Raw genomic sequence first — 19,829 nt, 5'->3', positions numbered from 1 at the left:
AACAAACATTTCTACCATTTGTATTGTATAACGCACTTAACCCTTGGGTAGAGTGGTTAACAAGTTGGTTTTCACTCTTTAGGTCTCGAATTCAAGACACAAACAAGACAAAAAAAAATTAACATGCATGTATTAGTTGTTTAAGTCTATTATTACAACTTATTCAACTGAAAAGAAAAAAAAAATACTCTAAAATTATCGAAAAACCCATCCACAATAATGGAATCTTATTTATAAATTGTTGTACTAATACTAATTATTTTCAATTGTAGTAGCATGAGAGTTGGTTCCATTATAAGTCACTTCCACCCAAACTTCTTCCTCTACCCTCTCTTCCTTTATTTCTTTCTTTATTGGTGTCTAGGACAAAATAAACAACTAAGAACACAAGAAATTGGAAATGTGAAACAAGTTATAAATAATCTGTCAATTGTATTTAATAAGTGAACCCCACCCACCCATCTCCCCCCTCGTTTATCTCTTTCTTTCTTCTTTTCATCTTTTAGATGAGGGAGGAGCTACAGAAAATAAGAACACTGAGTTTTTAACTCCATCACCATTTCCTCCATCTCTCTCTAAACTCTCTCTCTTCACATTTCCATATCTGGGTAGTTTTCCTTTTAGCTGAAAAAGAACCCATTTCCTTTCCCAAATGGAGCACCCATCATCAATATCTAGTACTAGATTTCACTCTTCTTTATCTTCTTCATTGTGGGTGATTGTTGTATTTGTTTCTACACTTACTATCTTCTTACCCACATCTTCATTACTTGTTGGAGCAATAGGAATAAACTATGGTCAAATAGCTAACAATCTTCCTCCACCTGAAAAAGTAGTCCCACTACTTAAATCAGTTGGTGCTACTAGAGTAAAGCTTTATGATGCAGATCCTAGAGTACTTCATGCCTTTGCCAATACTGGTATCGAATTCGTTATCGGATTAGGAAACGAATACTTATCAACCATGGCTAATGATCAATCCAAAGCTGATTCTTGGGTTAAAACTAATGTCAAATGTTTCTTACCAGCTACCAAGATAACTTGTATTACCATTGGGAATGAAGTTTTAACTTTCAATGATACTTCTCTTTCTAATTGTCTTCTTCCTGCTATGAAAAACATTCATACTTCTCTTGTCAATTTGGGTCTTGATAAACAAGTCACTGTCACTACTGCTCATTCTCTTGCTGTTCTTGAAACTTCTTACCCACCTTCAGCTGGATCATTTAGAAAAGATCTAAAGGGTTGTGTTACTCAGATCTTGGAATTTCAGTCTCAAATTGGATCCCCTTTTTTAATCAATGCTTATCCTTATTTTGCTTATAAAGCTAATGCCAAACAAGTTTCTCTTGATTATGTTCTTTTTCAACCTAATCAAGGTGTTTTAGATCCTACCACTAATCTCAAGTATGATAATATGTTGTTTGCTCAGATTGATGCTGTTCATGCTGCTTTAACTTCCATGGGTTTTAAGAAACTTCCTGTGCTTATTTCTGAAACTGGGTGGCCTTCTAAAGGAGATGAAGATGAGGCCGGAGCTACGCCGGAAAATGCTATGAAGTATAATGGGAACTTAATGAAAATGCTTAAGAAGAAAACTGGAACACCCATGAGACCTGATTGTGATTTGAATGTTTATGTTTTTGCTTTGTTTAATGAGAATTTGAAGCCTGGTCCATCGTCTGAGAGAAATTATGGGTTGTTTAAGCCTGATGGAACACCTGCTTATCAGCTTGCTGGAACAACCACAGCCAGTGGCAGCGCTAACAATAACAATGCCAGTGGTGGTGGTGGCGGCAGAGGAGGGAGTAACGGCGACGATTCAAGTTCTCAGCCAGCACTGGACACTTCGGCTAACGATTATTTATCTATTTCTTCTGGCACGGTAAGTTTGTGCAAACAACCAACAACCCTTGGCTGGAATGGTCACATAATTGTCTGATAACCTCCTGGTTGGAGGTTCGAGACACTTGGGTTTCAGAATCCCTTAAAAAAACTTTCTAATTTCAACAAGAAAGAGTTCGTACAAACAACCAACAACCCTCGACTGGAATGGTCAATCACGTTCGTGACTGACCTTCAGATCAGCCGTTCGAGGCATTTGAGTTTCAGACTCGTTTAAAATGTTCGCTTACTTCGATAAAAAAATAAAATTGTACAGACAGTGAACCTTCTTTTTTCATGTCACGTGGTGGCGAATCTTATGAGCAGGAACCGAGATTTGGGTTCTACTTCTACTGTTTTCTTAATTGAAAAAGTAGATGAAATTATGTTATTAAACTAGTGGGTGTGGGGTTATAATGCCTTAGATAAAAGGAACCTGAAGTCCAAAAGATTTCATTTTTTGTGTTAATTTAATCATGTCTGCTGATGTTCTTTTTGCAGAAAATGGGTTTTGAGATACTGAAAGTTGGAGCTGGAGTTTTGAGCGTGGTTGCTACTCTGTCCAGTTTTGGAGGTCGATAACTATTCTGGCCACCGGACTGGAGTCCAATTAGTTATGGAGATAGAGAATCAGGGAAGAGGAAGGTAAATATTGTTTGTCGAGCATGTCTTTTTTCTTACTATCCGAACGATAAGTGGTTACCTTAGAGACCGTGCCAGTACACAATCAAGGGGGCGAGGCAATGCTGACTTTTAGCCCCACCACCACGTTAGGCCCTGAACCATTACGCCACGACCGGTGGTACGGCGTGGCACACCCAAGTAATGGCATGGTCACATTCGTGCTGACTTTTAGCCCCACAACCCCATTAGGCCATCCCCAACCGGTGGCGGGGCGTGGCACACCTAAGTAATGGCATGGTCACCTTTGTGCTGACTTTACACCCCACTACCCTGTTAGACTTTACGCCCCAACCCGTGGTGGGGACGGGGTACACCAGAGTAATGGCATTGGCACATTCATGAGTGCCCGCTGGCCAGGGGTTGTGACTGTGGCTAATCCTTTGGGGTCTAGCCACGACATTACAAGTTGAGTTACTATGCCCAGCGCAGCTCTCGCATATCAGACACGCCAGTGACCCCTTAGGATTCTTGGGAACCTTGACCGACTGAGTAAATTGCTTTTTATTGGATGTCGTAAAAGCAAAGGATGCATAGATGGTGGCTGAAAAGCCTAAAATTACTGATCCTCTTGTTTTTTTAACTCAAAGTTCAAGCTGTCTTTGCTTTTATACTTTTTGGGTGCTCAAAAGTTACCCAGCCAAGAGGACAAATATGTATAAACTAAGGAGCAATCCTTACTTTTTTTACCATCTTTTGTATATAATATTTGAGATTACAAACTTGAACTTTTCTAAAATACCTCATCTGTTAATGGGAAAGAGCAATAAACAATACTACTAGCTGATTAATTGTGCCGTTTAAAAAGCACAAGATTCGAATTGAGCTGCATAATTAGGTGAACCAATCAATATATAGGGTTTTTTGGGCAGGTGGGGTATATAATGTTTTGTGGGATTGAATAGAGGGCAACCCACAGTCCAGTCTGGCTTTTTACTATTAGGTCTTGCTTAACTTTATGGTTGGCATTCACTTGCTCTCCTTTGAAATGCCTACTCACTAACATGTTACATGATATATGTCTCTTCTGGCAGGCAGGTCCTACTTAATAAAGTGTGCTAACTAGGAGGAGCCAAACAAGATTGATTTGATTCATTATTTAGGAATCCCTTAATATTTATGTATGAAGTATGTTAGAGGATAGAGAGAGAGAGATTAGGGTTCTTCTGTCCCATGTTATGTTATTTTGGTATTATTCATGTATTATTATTTAACCAAACTAATAGTTAATCAAGTGAGATATGGGTCAGGGTATCTGTCTTTTTGTTTGTTTGCTTCCTTCTCCATCACTAATGTCATTTTATTTATCTATACTATTATTGAGGGATTTAGGCTTCCATTACTAGTTAACTTTCAGTTTTTAAGTGTAAATTTTATATTTGGCCAACTAAGAGTTTGAGTGTCAAACTAGCCGTTGATAAAAAAATAAATAACAGAATAAATAAATCTCAAAAGTTTTAGGAAACAACTAAGCTCATCCATTATAATTTATACATACGATTCTCTCCGATAAGACAGACAATTAACATAAGAAAGAAGTGGGAAGTAATGGTTAAAACCTATGTAATACCATTATACGTGTCCTTATTATATGTTAATGTTGGATTTCCATCAGAGGAAGATATTAGTTTTCCATACAAATTTTGGGCTTATAGCCCAAAAAACGGGTCCTAATAGCACATATAGTCCTCTCTAATCCTATAAAGGGTTTCAAAACCTAAAAAATAATATAAATGGATATCTAGTCCATTTGGTCTCATGTAGAGAGAATACACAAATCCCTAGATTACATATTAATTTATAATACCTATACTAACATTCTTTTATATATAAAATCTGATTTATATTCTAAAATCCAAAATATTTCTTTTTCCATTTTTATCTCCACATTCTCTCTCCAATCACTTTAAATTCAAAGTAACCACTATCTTCAATATCATATTACGAGTAAGAACAAGGGTTATGCTAAGATTAGTTTTCATTATTTAGATTTGCTTAAGCACGGCCATTCATAGAAAGTAATTTTTGTCATCTGTCTACTGTGGCCAACCTGCGATTTCAACTCGGAAAGTGGTGTTGGCCCTTTTTCCTTATTCTTTTTCTAACATATGCCATTAAAATCAACCTTTGAAGAATGGGACTCTTAAAGTAGGCAGTGTCTAAGTGGACCAAATCCGGCTCTGTCAAATTAGACCCAAATTACTATTCACAAGTCTGAAAAATAAACAAACAATCTAAAGCCAACTACTCAAACTGCAAGTCTTATTTTAAAATATGACTTGGAAAAAAAAGGAACACTGCTTAAATCTGTTTTAAGATTGCAAATGTTGATTAGAAGATTTTGAGTAAGATGCATAGATCCAGTATGGTTAAAGAACATATTATTAAAGCGAATTTCACTCATTAGTCCATCTTAAACCAAATCGGGCACATCTCATCAAATCAAACCCTCTACAATCTAAACATTGTTAGAATAACAAGATATAAAAATTCAAAATATCCAAAATCGAAAGACAAACTACTACTCATCAAAAAATGCACATCCCCTCCTCGAGTTTTTGAGAGAGCAGAAGTTGAAACTGTCGGTCGAACTTCAACGCTGCGAACTAAAAAGAGCACGACTAACAATACCAGTGGCCTCGATGTATCTCTCCACACATCTTGAGATGCAACTGCTTTCGCTCCCACTCAGACTTGTTCCTGGCTTAGTGATGCACTTTGTAAAACATTTACCTCTGACAGTCTGCGAAAAATAATGAAAAATGGAATCAGCAGCCGTTGCTCAGTCACATAATAAGTACTACCCAGTATAAGCAATATTTATCTAAGAAGACTGAACATATGTTGCACTTCTATACTGATATAAAACAATATTTGAACACTTTCTCGCAGACTTCTCTTTTAATAGTTGACTTTAGGGGAAAAAACATATCTACAAACATGCGGTGATACCAAACCCCGGGGTAAGGAATAGGAAAGTCATAGCAAAACCTCAGTCAGCCTCAGCTATTTGGACCAATGAACATTTTGTAGATCTTTTTACGCATCTATTGATCAATTTCTGTCTCTTCATCATCAATAGTTTAAGGGTCATTCTTTCTTTTGTTTAAAAAAAAGTTAAGAAGTCCAAATTTCTAGATAAAACTCCATGGTCAGTGAAGATTTCAGCAAGGTCTCCCACTAACCTCAATTTGAAGCATGAGGTAGGCACCCCAACCAAATACGTTGAAGAGAACAGAATATTCAACTTCCTATTAGCTTCTACTTAAATAAACAGTTTCCTTTAGCAATGAATGATTGACCAAGTCGGATCTTATTGTCTGAGGACGTATGACTTATGAGAGGCAGCTAAGACATAGAAAATAGACGGTGCGTATCATACATGCAGTTCAGGAAGGACAGAAATATCAACAGTAGTGCTATATATAGGACAACTCAAACAACGTTTTATGTTCGAAAACAAGCTCAAGCATCGTGCACTGAGGAACCAAACTAAAGGCACGAATTAACAGAAAATAGGCCGTGTATCTCATATATTGAGTCCTTTAAGGACTCAATTTTCTAATTGAGGCTAACTTAAACGTATATGTTTGTGTTCGCCAACAACCCAAAGCATAGTGGACTAAGCAACCAAATTAAGTGAGCAGACTAGATGCAATTGAAACCACAATGTCAGCCTGCTTAGGTAAAAGAATCCGAATCTACTGTACGTAAAAGTAGACACCTCAACAAGAAGAACATACAAAATTAAACTGAAATAACAAAAATAACTGAAGTGACAAGACTATGGAAGTCATTGAACAGAAACTTCTTTAGAGGAAAATGAGCAATGAAGGCGCGAATATTTTGTAGAATAAGGGAAAGAAAGTTAAGAATGGACTATGCTATGTTATCTGAGGCGCAAGGCAACGAACTCTAACCTACCCAAGCCTGAAATCATGGAAAAGGCATCCTCATGCCTTCCTCCCTATACCCTGGGGGAGGAGGACAATGAAAGCCCTAAAAAATTATCTGGTTTCTTACAAATCAACAGAGCAGAAAAATTAGGTCTAAAAATCCCCCTTTTACATAAATTACTAATGAAAAGAAATAACAATGACTTGAAAATTAAGGGTTATTCTATCAATGAAGGTTAGATAGAGTAAGTAATGAAGAAACTTCTTGATCAACAAATCATCATACAGTAATTAATACAGAACGGGGAAGAGATAGAATACCTCAAGAAACTCCTCGGCGTAAGCCTGAGCAAGTTGGGTTTTGAGCTGGTCCATGAAAACCTCAGCAGAAGGCTGAGATGAGGATGAAGATCCACTCGAATGCGATGAAAAATCCATTTTTTTTCAGTCTTCTCTTTTCCTCTTTCTTTGTTATGGACGTATAATACCAGCGCAAACTAAACCCTAGTTTTATTTTGTTAGCCGTCAAATCCTGTTGATATCGCCTAACACACGTCACCGCTTTTACTCCCGTTTTGGCCAATTAGACCAACTCCTTTTCACATATTGACATTCTTGTCATTTTTTTTTTTTTTTGCTATGGGCCGTTCGGTAGGCCCCCGGATTGTGCTTAGGGGCCGTTTCCAAATTTGTAAAGGCGGTGGGTGCCTTTCCGGTGGGGGTAGATTTTTGTAGGGAATGATAAGAATTTTCGAGCTACAAATATTCTTGGGAAGTTTTATAAGGCCTCCCTAATTTTGTTAAAAGGCCTCCCCATGAACCATTTTACTTGCTAAATTATCACTAAGGGGAGGCATTTTAACAAAAATTAGGGGGCCCTATAAAATCTCCCAATATTCTTTGGGTAGAAACATCATAGCCTGTACACCCACCTCTACCCCCCCCCCCCCCCCCCCCACCACCGCCGCCACTTCTTACGTCTCCCCACTCCTTTTATCTCTGCTAAATTCCTCTCCCTTTATCTTTAATGTTGGACATTGAGGGAGAGAGAGACAAAAGTTTTAAATAAAGAGATTTAGCAAGGAGAATAAGAGAAAAGTGGGGGGTGGGGTGGGAGGAGACTTAGTCGAGATAAGGAGACAAATAAAGATTTAGCAAAGAAGAGAGAGGGATTTATATAGCGATTGGTAAAGGAAGATGAAAATTGTTGTTGGAGAGAAATACGACTTTTGGATTATTATTTTAAAGACCTTACAGATTGGGCGTAGAAAAGACATTTGAAAGGCATAAAAAAGAAATGGTAGTGGGTTGCTTGGGCAGAAAAAAAAATTCACAAAAGTTACACTTGGTTGGCCAACCCATAACCTAAGAATGTGAAATGCATAATTTTTTTTTTTGTTGAAAGATGTGAAAGGTATATGAAGTGTTAAAAGCAAACTAGGTTGTTGGGGGCTTAATGTTAGCTTGCCCCCAACAAAATCTGTATGCCCTAAAACACCCAATCTAGCATAATTGGGTTTGTTACTTTATTGAAGTAGCAGGTGCTGACGGACGGTTAAAACAAAATAAAAAATGATGCTATGCCCGGTGCCAATCCCGGCTGAAACCCGGCGCGCTGACATGGCGCGCCAACCGGGCATAGCATCAAACGTGGATTGGCAGTTTGGGAGGGATTTGAGGTATTTCATAAATGGTCCCTAAAAAGATAATTTAATTACAAAGAGGGGCTCCCATCAAAAAAAGAGATAAACACATCTATTCTAAAACTTGCCTTCTATTCTTCAGCTCGCCTCTGGGAAACTTAGGGGTTTCTTTCCTTTGTTCTTCTTCATCAAGAGTGCAAACCTAAGGGTTTCCTCCACATAATCGATCAACTCGACTTATTGAAGCAGTTATCTTTCCTCGTCTTATTCCTCATTTTAACGCTTTAATCCAAGGGTTTTTCTTCATCATCCAGCGCCAATAAGATCTCTCTGTATATATTTGTTACCTCATTTCCAGGTTTTGTCTCTCTTTTATTCGAAAATTTTGCCATAACTTCTACTGTCATACTTCAGTGATTTACTTATTTTAGATTAGTAATTATGTTAGGTTACTGATATGTTGTGTTTACTCATGTTTGTTAGGTTAGATTACTGATTTTGTTAGGTTATTGGTTCAAATAATTTTGGTCAGATTTTGCCCTAATATAAGTTCTAATCGGTTGATTAGGCTACATTTTGCCCTGATTATTGTTTAATAGTTCTGGAATAAGCAGTAAATTGTTTTGAAATTAGTTCAATGGTTCAGATTGGTTCAAATTACATCGTGAATTGGTTCAGTCACAGATGTATCAAACTCAAGCGAGTTTCAGATGTTGTCGAGTCATAATCTTATGTATCAAACTCAAGCGAGTCACGAGCACTTGAGATGAGGGTGGAGGTCGAATATCCCTTCCAACCACTCCGCTTCCCTTTGTTGTCGAGTCATAATCTCTTTTACCTCTTTCTCTTTGTTGTCTAACTCTCAAATTTATAACTCTCTCTTTCTCATATTTCATCACCACCTACGGTTTCCATATTTCATCTAACCGAGGTTATTCTTCATCATTTGTCTTCTTCAAGTATCAATCCAGGGTTAAATGATTTTTCTAGGATTAGGGTTTTAACTTGTTAACCATTTTTTCAGGTTCTCTCTGTCCCTCTCTCTCTAATTCCTTGAAGTTGTTTGATCTAACCATGTAATTTGTGGGTTTCTTAACATATATTGTTATCTTAATCTCTAAAAGAATTTATGAATTGTCGACCATACTCAAATAATCAAATTAGTGTTGCTAGCAGTTCTAGACTTTGAACAATAAATATTGAAATTGACGTCTACTGAATGTGGTTCTGTTTGTGCTAAAATTTGAAATTGTTAGTTGGATTAGGTAGATGGTTTTGAAGTCCTCCTTTCCTAATCCTTCTATATTCGTAACTTTCTTCATTCATTACTTGTATAAACACATCTAATGTGAGTTTGATTTTGCTCGACTTATTGGGACTCTTATGGTTATCTATGGAGCATGAGCTATATTTCCCTTTGATACAAGATACCCGTTAAAATATATTGATTATCCGGTAAAATTTTTTGCAGGGCCATATTTCGCGCAGCAGGAACTGCATGATTTTGATTTAGCATTTTCGCCATCTTAATTGCAGCATTACTTCAACGTTTCGTTATAAAGGTTATCAGTCAATGCATAGTTCCTTTTGATATTCGGATTGCTAGAGAAGTATACCCGTCGAAGAGAATTTGCACAAGTAGAAGTAGAAATGAACCGAGTGATAGTTTTGATGTTGTTTGGTTATGTAACTTCACAAGAGAGGAGGCTAAAGGATCTAGGATTGGTTGGTGAGCAAGGAGATATCATATTTTGGGAGACCAAGTAAGATTGTCCTTCGGGACATGGCCATCCGAGGGAGATAAGAAGATCTCGAGTTCGAGACCATGTTGACATTTTAATTTAGTAACAAATGTATTCCAGTTCTGTTATTGTACCAATTTATGTAACTTCTAAACTTAAGTTGGTCCTCTATTATGATATTTAACATTCAAAACATAACCATGTATAAGTTATCTTGAGCTACTTAAGTTCTCTTCTTTCCACTACCTGTGTAACTTTTAAACTTAAGGTAGAGTTTTTATTTCCTAACAGGATAATGGATAATCTGGTTTTGGTTCAATCTCCAAACTCTTTCAAGAAAAACATGAAAGTCATTTTGCTCAAACAACTTCTTATCGATTCATAAAATAAGTCATAAAATACACATTATTTGATCCAAATTATTCGAACATTTCGTATCACAATATACACATTATTCTTCATCTTCCTCCTCGCTATATGCGGTTGCTACTGATATCCTAGCACCAGTTGGATCAAGAGTTCGAACCACAGTTGAAGCTTTCAGAATTCCCTCCTTCAAGAATGCCTCCACCATTTTATCCCCATTTTATCAAAGAGAAGAGAATGAAAAGAGCTTTTCTTCCTTGCAATAATTGTAATTGTACATAACCTTGTATACTTCAATTAAGAATCTAGGGAAACAACTCTGTTGTGTTTGGTTTGAATTCGGCAGTTGCACTTGAATCTATTGTTTCTTTCACCACCTGAGCGAGCTATACATTGTGAACTCTTCTGCGTTGCGCAGGTTATAAGGTCCAACATGTTCACCTCCCATTAAAGCTACAAGTCCAGCTACTAGATATGTTTATATTACGCAGTCGGCAATATCCCGATCTATTTGTTTTAATTGGTAATCATTATAGCTCATACTATGAAATGGCAAGTCAGACACGTACAGGAAGCTTCTTGTTTGTTTCCCATCACCATAAACTACTGAAGTATGCCTTTGCCATCAAAATGGTTAACTTCAAATCTGTGAAATGTGGAACTCCAATGAACATCACATTAGAGAAAACTCAACATCCCATTACCAAGAAATACATATATGAACTAATTAGGAAATAATTTGAGACTGATTAGACCATATTCCAGACAGATTAAACCATATTTCAGACCAAGTAACCATATTTCAAAACAATCACACCAAAATTAGGGCAAATTTTAGCCAAATGAACCAAATTGAGCCTATTTCAGACCTTTTCGAGCAAAACCTAGGGCAAAATCTGAGCAAAATCACCTAAATCAAAACCTAGGGCAAAATCACCAAAATCAATTGAACCAGTAACCTAACAAAAATCAGTAATCTAACCTAAACAAACATAAATAAATACAACAATGAGCAACCTAACAAAATTACTAATCCAACATAAGAAAATCACTAATCTATAACAGTGGACAGTAGAAGTTAGGGCAAATTTGCACAAGAATAGAGAGAGACATAACCTGAAAAAAAAGGTAACAAATATAGAGAGAGGGATCGGATCGGTTGATTAAGGAACGTCTTAATGATTCAACTCCTTTGAAGAAGAAGAAAACATGCCGAGCTGTTAGTTAAAGAAGCCCAAAAGGAAGTCGAGTAGTCGGCTGAAGAGGGAAGATGATTTAGAATGATTTTACCCATTTTTTGTAAGGGAAGCCCTTATCTATAGTTAAAGTACTTTTATGGGACCATTTTTGTAAACCCAGGAAATCCATTCCTCTTTTATCCACCTAGGATGCTATGCCCGGGTGGCCGCGCCAAGTCAGCGCGCCGGGTTTGGGCCGGGATTGGCACCGGGCATAGCATGTTTCAAAATTTTGTAAATGTTGTGACATCAACAACAATATGAAAGTTTCATCAAAAAAAAAAAAACAACAATATGAAAGTTTTTTCTGTTTGTTCGTTCATTACTCCACCAATCATTCAAGGTTAAAGAGACACGGGCAGCCCACAGAGAAAACTGAAGGGGAAACCCCCGGCACCACCTCCCAAATACCTAAAATCTGAACGGAAAGAGGTGGTGGTTGTGGTGACTGAATCCGGCGGTCACCTTCATTCACTACTCCGTCGTCTTCTTGATTTCCAGAAGAAGAAGAAAGAAGGTCTAATGGACTTCTACGCCGAGCTTGATTCTGGTCCAATTGAAAGGATTCTCCCTCAGGAAGACGAATGTTTAGCTCTCCAAGTTCCTCCTCATTCAGCTCACCAAATCAGCCAGGGTTAGTCCCAATCCCCCCTAATATACAAATGTTCAAATTTGATCTTATATTACGACTTGAATGTTGAAATTGATATTAATTTAATATGTTCTAATGATAATAAGAGTGTAATTTCTGGAAAAATGATGCTGAAATCGATATTATAACTTCATTCCGTTGGAATTTTGTTGTTGTTCAGATTCATGGTTTCAAGTAGGATTTGTCCTGACAACTGGTATAAACAGTGCTTATGCACTTGGATATTCTGGTACTGTTATGGTTCCTCTAGGTTGGATAGGTGGTTCCGTTGGTTTAGTTTTGGCGGCAGCTATTTCACTCTATGCTAATGGTTTACTCGCCAAACTTCATGAATTTGGAGGAAGGAGGCATATCAGATACAGGGATCTCGCCGGTCATATATATGGTAACTAATATGGTATATATATTTTATATTTATTTACCAAGCCCGAGAATTCTTCTTCATTGGCTAAGAAGATTGGCTATATTGTAGATTGTGTCATTGTATAAACATAAAGCAGTAAATCAGAAATTAGAGATAGAATAAGGAAAGAACAAACCAATTAAACTAGTTGAGTGTGACTCTAGCTAACGAGTCAGCCACCGAGTCCCCCGATTAAAGCCCAGTAATATTAATTTGAAAAAAGTAGTTAAGAGATATAGCAATCTGGCTTATGTCACTGAGATACCTTCTATTTAAGTACTTAACGGACGAATTGGTGTAGGTGTCACCGAGATATACCATGCATTTTATTTCATAAGCTAGTGTTGTACTTATACTTTGACTTGATATGGTCCTATCTTTCAGGTAGGAAAATTTATTCACTTACGTGGGCGTTGCAATACATAAATCTATTCATGATCAACATCGGGTATATCATTTTGGCAGGTCATGCTCTGAAGGTAATATCAACTTGAAGTATTTAATATTCTTTTCACAAAAATATGGGACTATTTCAAGTTTAGTAGTTGACATTGATATTTAGTGTTTGTTTCATCGGACAATTTTAAGTTCTCATCTTAGTGTGTGGAGCGATGAAAATGTAAAATTTATGTAATTAAATGTATAGATCAATTTGTTTCATTTTCATTTCAATTTACATAATATCTCTTCACTCTGATTAATACTTATTCCAATGCTATACTGAATATGTAAAGTAGCTCAACTACGGAATCCAATGCTTTCAGATAGCTTTACTTTTGCGTTGCTGTTAACTAGCACGAAGCGCTTGCACTGTTCTTTTGTAGTTTACTTCGGATGGTTAATTGGACAAAAGGAACCCCCTGAGTCTCGAACATAACAATTTAGTTTTATTACTAATTGTGTTAAATCAATTAAGATGATATCACGACATAAATATTCCACTTAATTACAACACTATTTCTTTTCCTTGTGTAGGCTGTATATGTTCTCTATAAGGACGACAATGTCATGAAGCTCCCCCACTTCATTGCGATGGCTGGATTTTTATGTGCAGTATTCGCTTTTGGGATACCTCATTTATCAGCTTTGAGGCTATGGCTGGGTGTCTCAACTTTCTTTAGCCTAGTATACATCGTGATAGCTATCGTGCTATCATTTCGAGATGGTATTTACTACTGCAAGCTGCAATTAATTTTTTTTAACCTTCATCGAATTTATTTACTGGATGAATCTATTACAGCACGAAGTCCTCTAGTCGTCCTTCTTCTACGACAGAGAGTCAGAGACTTTTGGATCACCACTTCGAGGAATCCTAGACCTACCTACAGACCCTAAACAACTGCATGGATAAGTTTTGCACCTTCCTATTTGGTCAGTAGTAGTGCAATTGATGGTCTACCACCCAAACGCGCCTTTTACCCTTTAATCAATAAATCCCGAATTAGATTTATGTGATAATAAATCTGTAAAAGACAATAGTAGACCTTGAAGAGGTTTTACTTTGGTAACGAAAACATAGGATTAAAGGGGCACCAAGACATTACCTTGTCAAGGTTCAAAACCTATGCAATATGTTAGACGCCTTTGTAACTCCTTATTTGTCGCCTTCAGTAGCTTCGTGGTGTTAAAGCACGAAGAATACATATAAAAACTAGTGAGACTTAACATGAAAATAAATGACAAAAACAGGGAGGTTTGAGGCAGTGGAATTCAATGTGTGAGGTGATAAATAGGGTTGAGGTGAGCCCTATAGCTAAGTAACAGTGGCCTTTTTAAATTGTGTAGGATTAGTTGGTGTTTTCCTTCTGATATTGTCTTTAAAAGTTTGATATACAATATTACATGGTTTCGAAAACACAATAGGGATGAGCTCTCCACCTAGGGATTACAGTGTTCCAGGGTCAAAAGCAAGCAAAATCTTCAGGTCTATTGGGGCAGCTGCAAATCTTGTTTTCGCATTTAATACTGGAATGCTCCCGGAGATACAGGTATAATTTATCCCTGATTTACCATTTGAAAAGATATAGCCTTGGTATTGTATTACATATTATTAACTGATTTTAAATCTTAGTAAACTGGTTAGAAGCTAAGTGCTAGATTTTAGATCTTAATGAAAATTCTGAAATCTGAACTAGAGTAATCCGCAAAGGATCAGTGAATGATTCTGTCCTGCATCACTTGGTCCTAAACCTGATAATTTACCATACTACTTCTCATATAGATTTGAGAAACTTCATGATTTTGGATGACAAACTTGAATAGCAGTACACCCTTTCGGACCTGAACCCAACTTTTAACATCTTCTTTGATATGGTAGTTAGCCATGTCAATTCTGAATTATTTTATTTTTTAACACTATATAATTATTATATTCTGTCTGAATATCTTCAAAATCCTCGGTAATCCATACCCAATATCTGTTTGTTTGACGCAATAAATCTTTTTGGTTTCTGGGAAAAGAAGATAGTTTATGGCCATGTCTGTTATTTTTCCATTTCGACATTCATCTACAATAGATTTCCTTCTAGGAACTTGATATGATTTTCATGAATGAGTCAGTTTGTTCTGTTGACTTATTTTTCCTTACAGGCAACTGTAAAGCAGCCAGTTGTTAAAAACATGTTTAAAGCGCTCTACTTTCAATTCACAATTGGAGTTTTGCCGATGTATGCTGTTACATTAATGGGGTACTGGGCTTATGGATCTACAACATCACCATATCTCCTTAACAATGTCACAGGTCCAATTTGGGTGAAAACAACCGCCAACGTTGCTGCCTTTCTGCAGACAGTCATCGCCTTGCATGTAATTATAATATCACGTACATACTGCTATTTTGATTTCGGATTTGTTTGTTTTTCCGAATTTCTGAATCTGACTTGCCTGAGCCTGACTTGTTTGATCTGATTCCTCCTTATGGTCAAAGGTACAATAGTTTATTCCAGGTTATGACAAACAATAGGATTTTTATTGAGATCTATTCTACATTTGACCCAAATGGACCTGAAATCAGACAAAGTAAATTATTCGGACGAGTCAGAAACACAAGTCAGATAAAAAAACTAACGTTCTGAAGTCTGGCTCGAGTCAATTAAGATCTTGACTTAGATTTCAGATCTGAATTTGGCAAAAGAAATTCACCACTTTGTATCACCTTCACAAATCTTAATTGGAGCTGGTTGTTCATTTTTACAGATATTTGCAAGCCCAATGTATGAATACTTGGATACTCGATACGGAAGAATAAAAGGATGTGACTTTAGTTTCCGCAACTTATCTTTCAGAGTTGCTGTGAGAGGTGGCTACCTAACAATAAACACATTGGTTGCAGCTCTACTGCCATTCCTAGGAGATTTCATGAGTCTTACAGGAGCATTAAGTACATTTCCGCTCACATTTATTCTTGCGAACCACATGTACCTAATGGCGAAGAAGAACAAGCTCACCGTGTTTCAGAAGTCGTGGCACTGGCTTAATGTTTCTGTTTTCAGTTGCATGTCTGTAGTAGCAGTTGTTGCAGCTTTCAAACTCATTGCAAGTGATTCTAGAACGTATCATCTCTTTGCTGACCTTTGATTAGAGCTTCTTCTTGGGTTGCTCTATTTTGGTGCTTCATTATATGTATGTATATGGTCAAATATGATCCTTCACGAACATGAAGCAATGACATGATCTGATGTCTAAAGGCAATGGAGTAGTGATCCCACGAGATGCTTTTCAAATTTGTAGCCCCATAATGACATATTTTTTGAAAGTTTATAGCTTACCAACGTTAAGAGAAGAAGCGAGAAAGAGGGGGCAACTGGCTCGCTTATTTCCGGGCGAAGGGGAAGTTCCCTTCTCAAGTAGTCTGAACTCAGAGAGAGAAGGGGAATTTCTCACTTCTAATTCCCTTCTCTGTAACGAAGAATGAGTAGAAGAGGGATCCTGCTATAACCTGTTGTAACTAATTAGGAGTATAACTTAGGGCTAATTCCGTTGTGGCCTCTAATTCGCGACCAACGGGCTTTATTTTTCTTCGTGTCTACCCTTGTGCTTGTTTAATTTAAATTTCTCATTAAACTTTGTATCCACCTTATTTCTTTCTCACTCCTCTACTTCATCTTCCTCTCTCTTCCACCTCATCTATTCTTTTCCATTTATGAGTCTTTGGTCAGCCATTTGTTGACGACCTACACTGATTTTTCTTTTCTCATGTATCTTCCCATTTGATCGTATTCCTCTCACTCTATATCTTTAGTTGTCTATCTCTAACTTTCTCTCTCCTCACAGTCTGTCTAACCGTTTCGAGAAAGCGTAATACTACAAGAACGATGCTAATGCTGAAAATGGTAGCATCGTACCAAAAAGGTTATAGAAATGCTAATTGCGAGAGCGGAAAAAAGATGTTAAGAGATATGGTCGGTAAGGACTGAAAGAGGGTTCATGGTTGTCAGCCTGTTAGCTGGCGGCTAAAATAAGTGAATTAGGTGGTTGTTTGTGAATAATGTGTTATATTGATAAAAAGACTTTGGTTGGCGTATGAATGACCATGTATGCTAATGGTTTGCAACAAATAAAAGTGTATGGTAATGGTAACAAACCGTGTGTAAAATAGGGCCAGCGCTTTGGGGAAAGCTAAATAGTTTCCGGGGTGTGAAGACTTGGTAAAAAATTGGTCAATTTTGTTTGACAATTTTATTTAGGGGGAAAGCAAAATAGCTTCTCCACCTCAGCTCTCTCTCTCCACCTCACTTCTCTCCCTCCACCTCATCTTCTCTCTCCACCTCATCTTCTCTCTCTCTTCTCCGATAGGTCGTCCGGCCGGCGACCATGAAAAAAAAAAAAAAAAAAATTTCTCTCACATCTCTCTCTCTCTAAACTCCGGCGAAGGGGGTTTCCCTTCGCCGGAGTTTAGAGAGAGAGAGATGTGAGAGAAAAAAAAAAAATTTCATGGTCGCCGGCCGGAAAAATTTTCCGGCCGGCGACCTATCGGAGAAGATGAGGTGAGGTGGAGGGAGGTGAGGGGGAGAGTTTTTTATTTTGAACCATATTCCCCATAAAATATGTTTATCCGGAAACTTTTCAAAATTTTGAATATTCCCTTTGAAATTTCACACCCCGAAAACTATTTAGCTTTCCCCAAAGCGCTGGCCTAAAATAGGGATCCAAATTGTGTGGGAGGTATAGTAGCACAAGGAAGAAGTTGAGTGGATGTTATAAACGTGGCTGGTTTTGATTGGTAGGAGGTGCGGGGGCTTATGCACGAGGAAAACAATGAAGAAGAGTAAAAAAGCGCGTGTTGGAACGTGTAGGAAGACCTTCTGAAGCATGGCTTGCCACATCAGAGTTTTTTCCTCAGGCAACTACAAGTCCAGGTGAGAATGGAAACGTTTTGAAGTAGTAGAAATTATGGAGTATTATTAGTCCACAACACCAACACGGATACCTCCCCCATTCAAAGCAAACAAGAGATAGATAGAGAGAGAGAGAAATAGAAAGGGATCCTCTTCATCACTTCCCTCGGGATTGGATCTCCCCATCTTAATAACGAAGGAAGAAGAGGAGGAGGCCTAGGGTTCATTTCTTTCTTCCATCTGAAATAAATTTGATCCATTTATCTTCCCCATTCCAGAGAGAGAGAGAGAGAGAGATGACGTCTCTGGGGGTGCGATTAGGCGGACCCAAAACGTTATATTTTCTGATCAATGCCGATCATCACACCACTGATTCCTCCTCTTCCTCCTCCTCCTCTAGGTTGGTTGCTTTTGGTGGTGGTGGTTTGATTCATCGCAACCAATTTAACCCTAAACAACAGAAAAAGGTTATCTACAACAATTTCAGAACCCCCGCTACGGCCGTAACCACCACCCCGACTTCCTCTTCTTGTTCTTCGTCTCCTCCGGTTCGAGTGGATCCTATATTAGGGACAGATATCTGCTCATCCTGCCCCACCAACAGGAGAAGAGCAAATAGGGTTGGAGTTGATCAACAAGAATCACCACCACCACCACCAACAATCTCAGCCGAAAAGCTTGACGACTGGATCAAGAACTCTATTTCAGAGGTACTTCATTTTAATACTATTATACATTTGTCAACATCTTTATTTATTACTTCATATTCATTAAGAGGAGTACTAACTATTCTCATTATTTTTTTAATTAAGATTGTTAGGAACATTGGGGATTCTCCACTTCTAGTCCATCTCTACTCTTCAAAGAAGAAAGGGTATTCATCATCAATAACCAGTAGAATAGAGAAAGCAGAACCAGGGAGTTGGACCAACATAGCTAGAAGATGGGAAGAAGGAAGTTCTGTCCCTGATGGTATAATCCTTGTTGAACAACTAAATCAAGAAGAAGAAGAAGAAGAAGTATTTGGAAACAGTAATAATACTAAAACATGGGGATTGGTAATCCAAGGAAGAGGAGTTGATTCTGCTTCATCTTGTTACATTCTCAAGACATGTCGTGTTTTATCTTCATTAGGGTTTTGTACCCATTTCTGCTTGGTTAGAGCTAAATGCTTTGGTGAAATCCCTAATTTACAGCTCAAAAACTCTTGGTTGCTCAACCATTAAATACTCCTCAACTTTAATCAATTAGATGGATCAAGTTATCAAGGATGATGATGATGATGGGTAAATTGATAGTATCATTCTTCACCAATTCATTGTTGGATTGTATATATACATTGATAATTTACATTTTTTTAAGATGATAATTAGGGGAAATGCCCCATTTTAAACAAATCAATTGTCAACTTTGATGGTCATCTCTCATATCATATGTAAGAACCACCACCATTCTAGGTATTCAAAATTTATGTGAAATGTGACTTGTGGTGCCTAAATGCTCCAAAATTATAGTAATATTTGAGTGTTTTGAGTCACCAATATTATTTAAAATTGGTCCATGGATAGGATATTAGGATATGATAGTTTTTGAAGTTTAATAATACTTGAATAACTCTTATTCAATTTAAATTATGTTAAAGAATTAGATAAGTTCATAGAGCCAATAATTGATACAAGTGAGAATTGTTTTATTACATTGACAATTGCTTCTTAGGGGAGGGGGGGGGGGGGGGGGGGGGGGGAGGGGGTAATCTTCTTGAGAAGACTTATATTAGTGTTGAATAACTATTATTCTAATCAAATGTTTTGTGGTAATTTGTGACATACACTTTAGTCTTATCAACATCATTATTGATAAAGCAATTATTTACATATTCGATATTTCATCAGTTGCAATACCCTTTGTGAAGTCTTTCACTTTCGACTCAATTTTGGTTATTGCTTCCACCAGATTTGCATCTTCAATTGGGAAATAGAATTATGAGA

General features: G+C 37.4%; 4 protein-coding genes and 2 long non-coding RNA genes across 7 annotated transcripts; 4 read left to right on the top strand and 2 right to left on the bottom strand.

The window, feature by feature from the left end:
- The first annotated feature begins 183 nt into the window (after positions 1-183).
- LOC147534206 (glucan endo-1,3-beta-glucosidase 11-like) lies at positions 184-3,876 on the top strand. 2 transcript variants are annotated; one of them, XM_086650949.1, is made up of 3 exons: positions 184-1,885; positions 2,386-2,529; positions 3,600-3,876. In XM_086650949.1, the coding sequence occupies exons 1-2, from the start codon at positions 653-655 to the stop codon at positions 2,464-2,466; spliced, it is 1,314 nt and encodes a 437-aa protein (XP_086507075.1). In that variant the 5' UTR covers positions 184-652; the 3' UTR covers positions 2,467-2,529; positions 3,600-3,876. The 2 variants fall into 2 exon arrangements, with proteins under 2 accessions (XP_086507075.1, XP_086507076.1); XM_086650950.1 differs by having other exon boundaries at positions 2,386-2,794; positions 2,886-3,876.
- Positions 3,877-4,931: 1,055 nt separating this feature from the next.
- TIM13 (translocase of the inner mitochondrial membrane 13) lies at positions 4,932-6,975 on the bottom strand. Its single transcript, XM_086650281.1, has 2 exons — positions 6,783-6,975; positions 4,932-5,308 (listed from the first exon to the last, which is right to left on the bottom strand). Exons 1-2 carry the CDS (start codon positions 6,897-6,899, stop codon positions 5,159-5,161), a joined length of 267 nt encoding a protein of 88 aa, XP_086506407.1. The 5' UTR covers positions 6,900-6,975; the 3' UTR covers positions 4,932-5,158.
- Positions 6,976-8,230: 1,255 nt separating this feature from the next.
- LOC147534204 (uncharacterized) lies at positions 8,231-10,086 on the top strand. Its single transcript, XR_015227433.1, has 2 exons — positions 8,231-8,462; positions 9,576-10,086. It is a non-coding gene; the product is annotated as an uncharacterized LOC147534204 (long non-coding RNA).
- Positions 10,087-10,176: 90 nt separating this feature from the next.
- On the bottom strand, positions 10,177-11,663 carry LOC147534203 (uncharacterized). Its single transcript, XR_015227432.1, has 2 exons — positions 11,329-11,663; positions 10,177-10,858 (listed from the first exon to the last, which is right to left on the bottom strand). It is a non-coding gene; the product is annotated as an uncharacterized LOC147534203 (long non-coding RNA).
- A 12-nt stretch (positions 11,664-11,675) lies between these two features.
- LOC147534202 (putative proline transporter 2) lies at positions 11,676-16,227 on the top strand. Its single transcript, XM_086646973.1, has 7 exons — positions 11,676-12,084; positions 12,263-12,487; positions 12,890-12,984; positions 13,481-13,670; positions 14,369-14,493; positions 15,095-15,310; positions 15,701-16,227. Exons 1-7 carry the CDS (start codon positions 11,973-11,975, stop codon positions 16,079-16,081), a joined length of 1,344 nt encoding a protein of 447 aa, XP_086503099.1. The 5' UTR covers positions 11,676-11,972; the 3' UTR covers positions 16,082-16,227.
- Positions 16,228-17,886: 1,659 nt separating this feature from the next.
- On the top strand, positions 17,887-19,358 carry LOC147534201 (uncharacterized). The gene is made up of 2 exons (XM_086646972.1): positions 17,887-18,551; positions 18,654-19,358. The coding sequence occupies exons 1-2, from the start codon at positions 18,138-18,140 to the stop codon at positions 19,065-19,067; spliced, it is 828 nt and encodes a 275-aa protein (XP_086503098.1). The 5' UTR covers positions 17,887-18,137; the 3' UTR covers positions 19,068-19,358.
- Positions 19,359-19,829: the final 471 nt, after the last annotated feature.

This window comes from Eschscholzia californica, unplaced genomic scaffold (assembly GCF_041429995.1).
Source record: "Eschscholzia californica isolate CP2 unplaced genomic scaffold, dmEscCali1.0.p SCAF_6, whole genome shotgun sequence".
Classification (NCBI taxonomy): Eukaryota; Viridiplantae; Streptophyta; class Magnoliopsida; order Ranunculales; family Papaveraceae; genus Eschscholzia; species Eschscholzia californica.
Note: the sequence above shows the minus strand (reverse complement) of the source record. Positions and strands in the feature narration are given on the sequence as shown.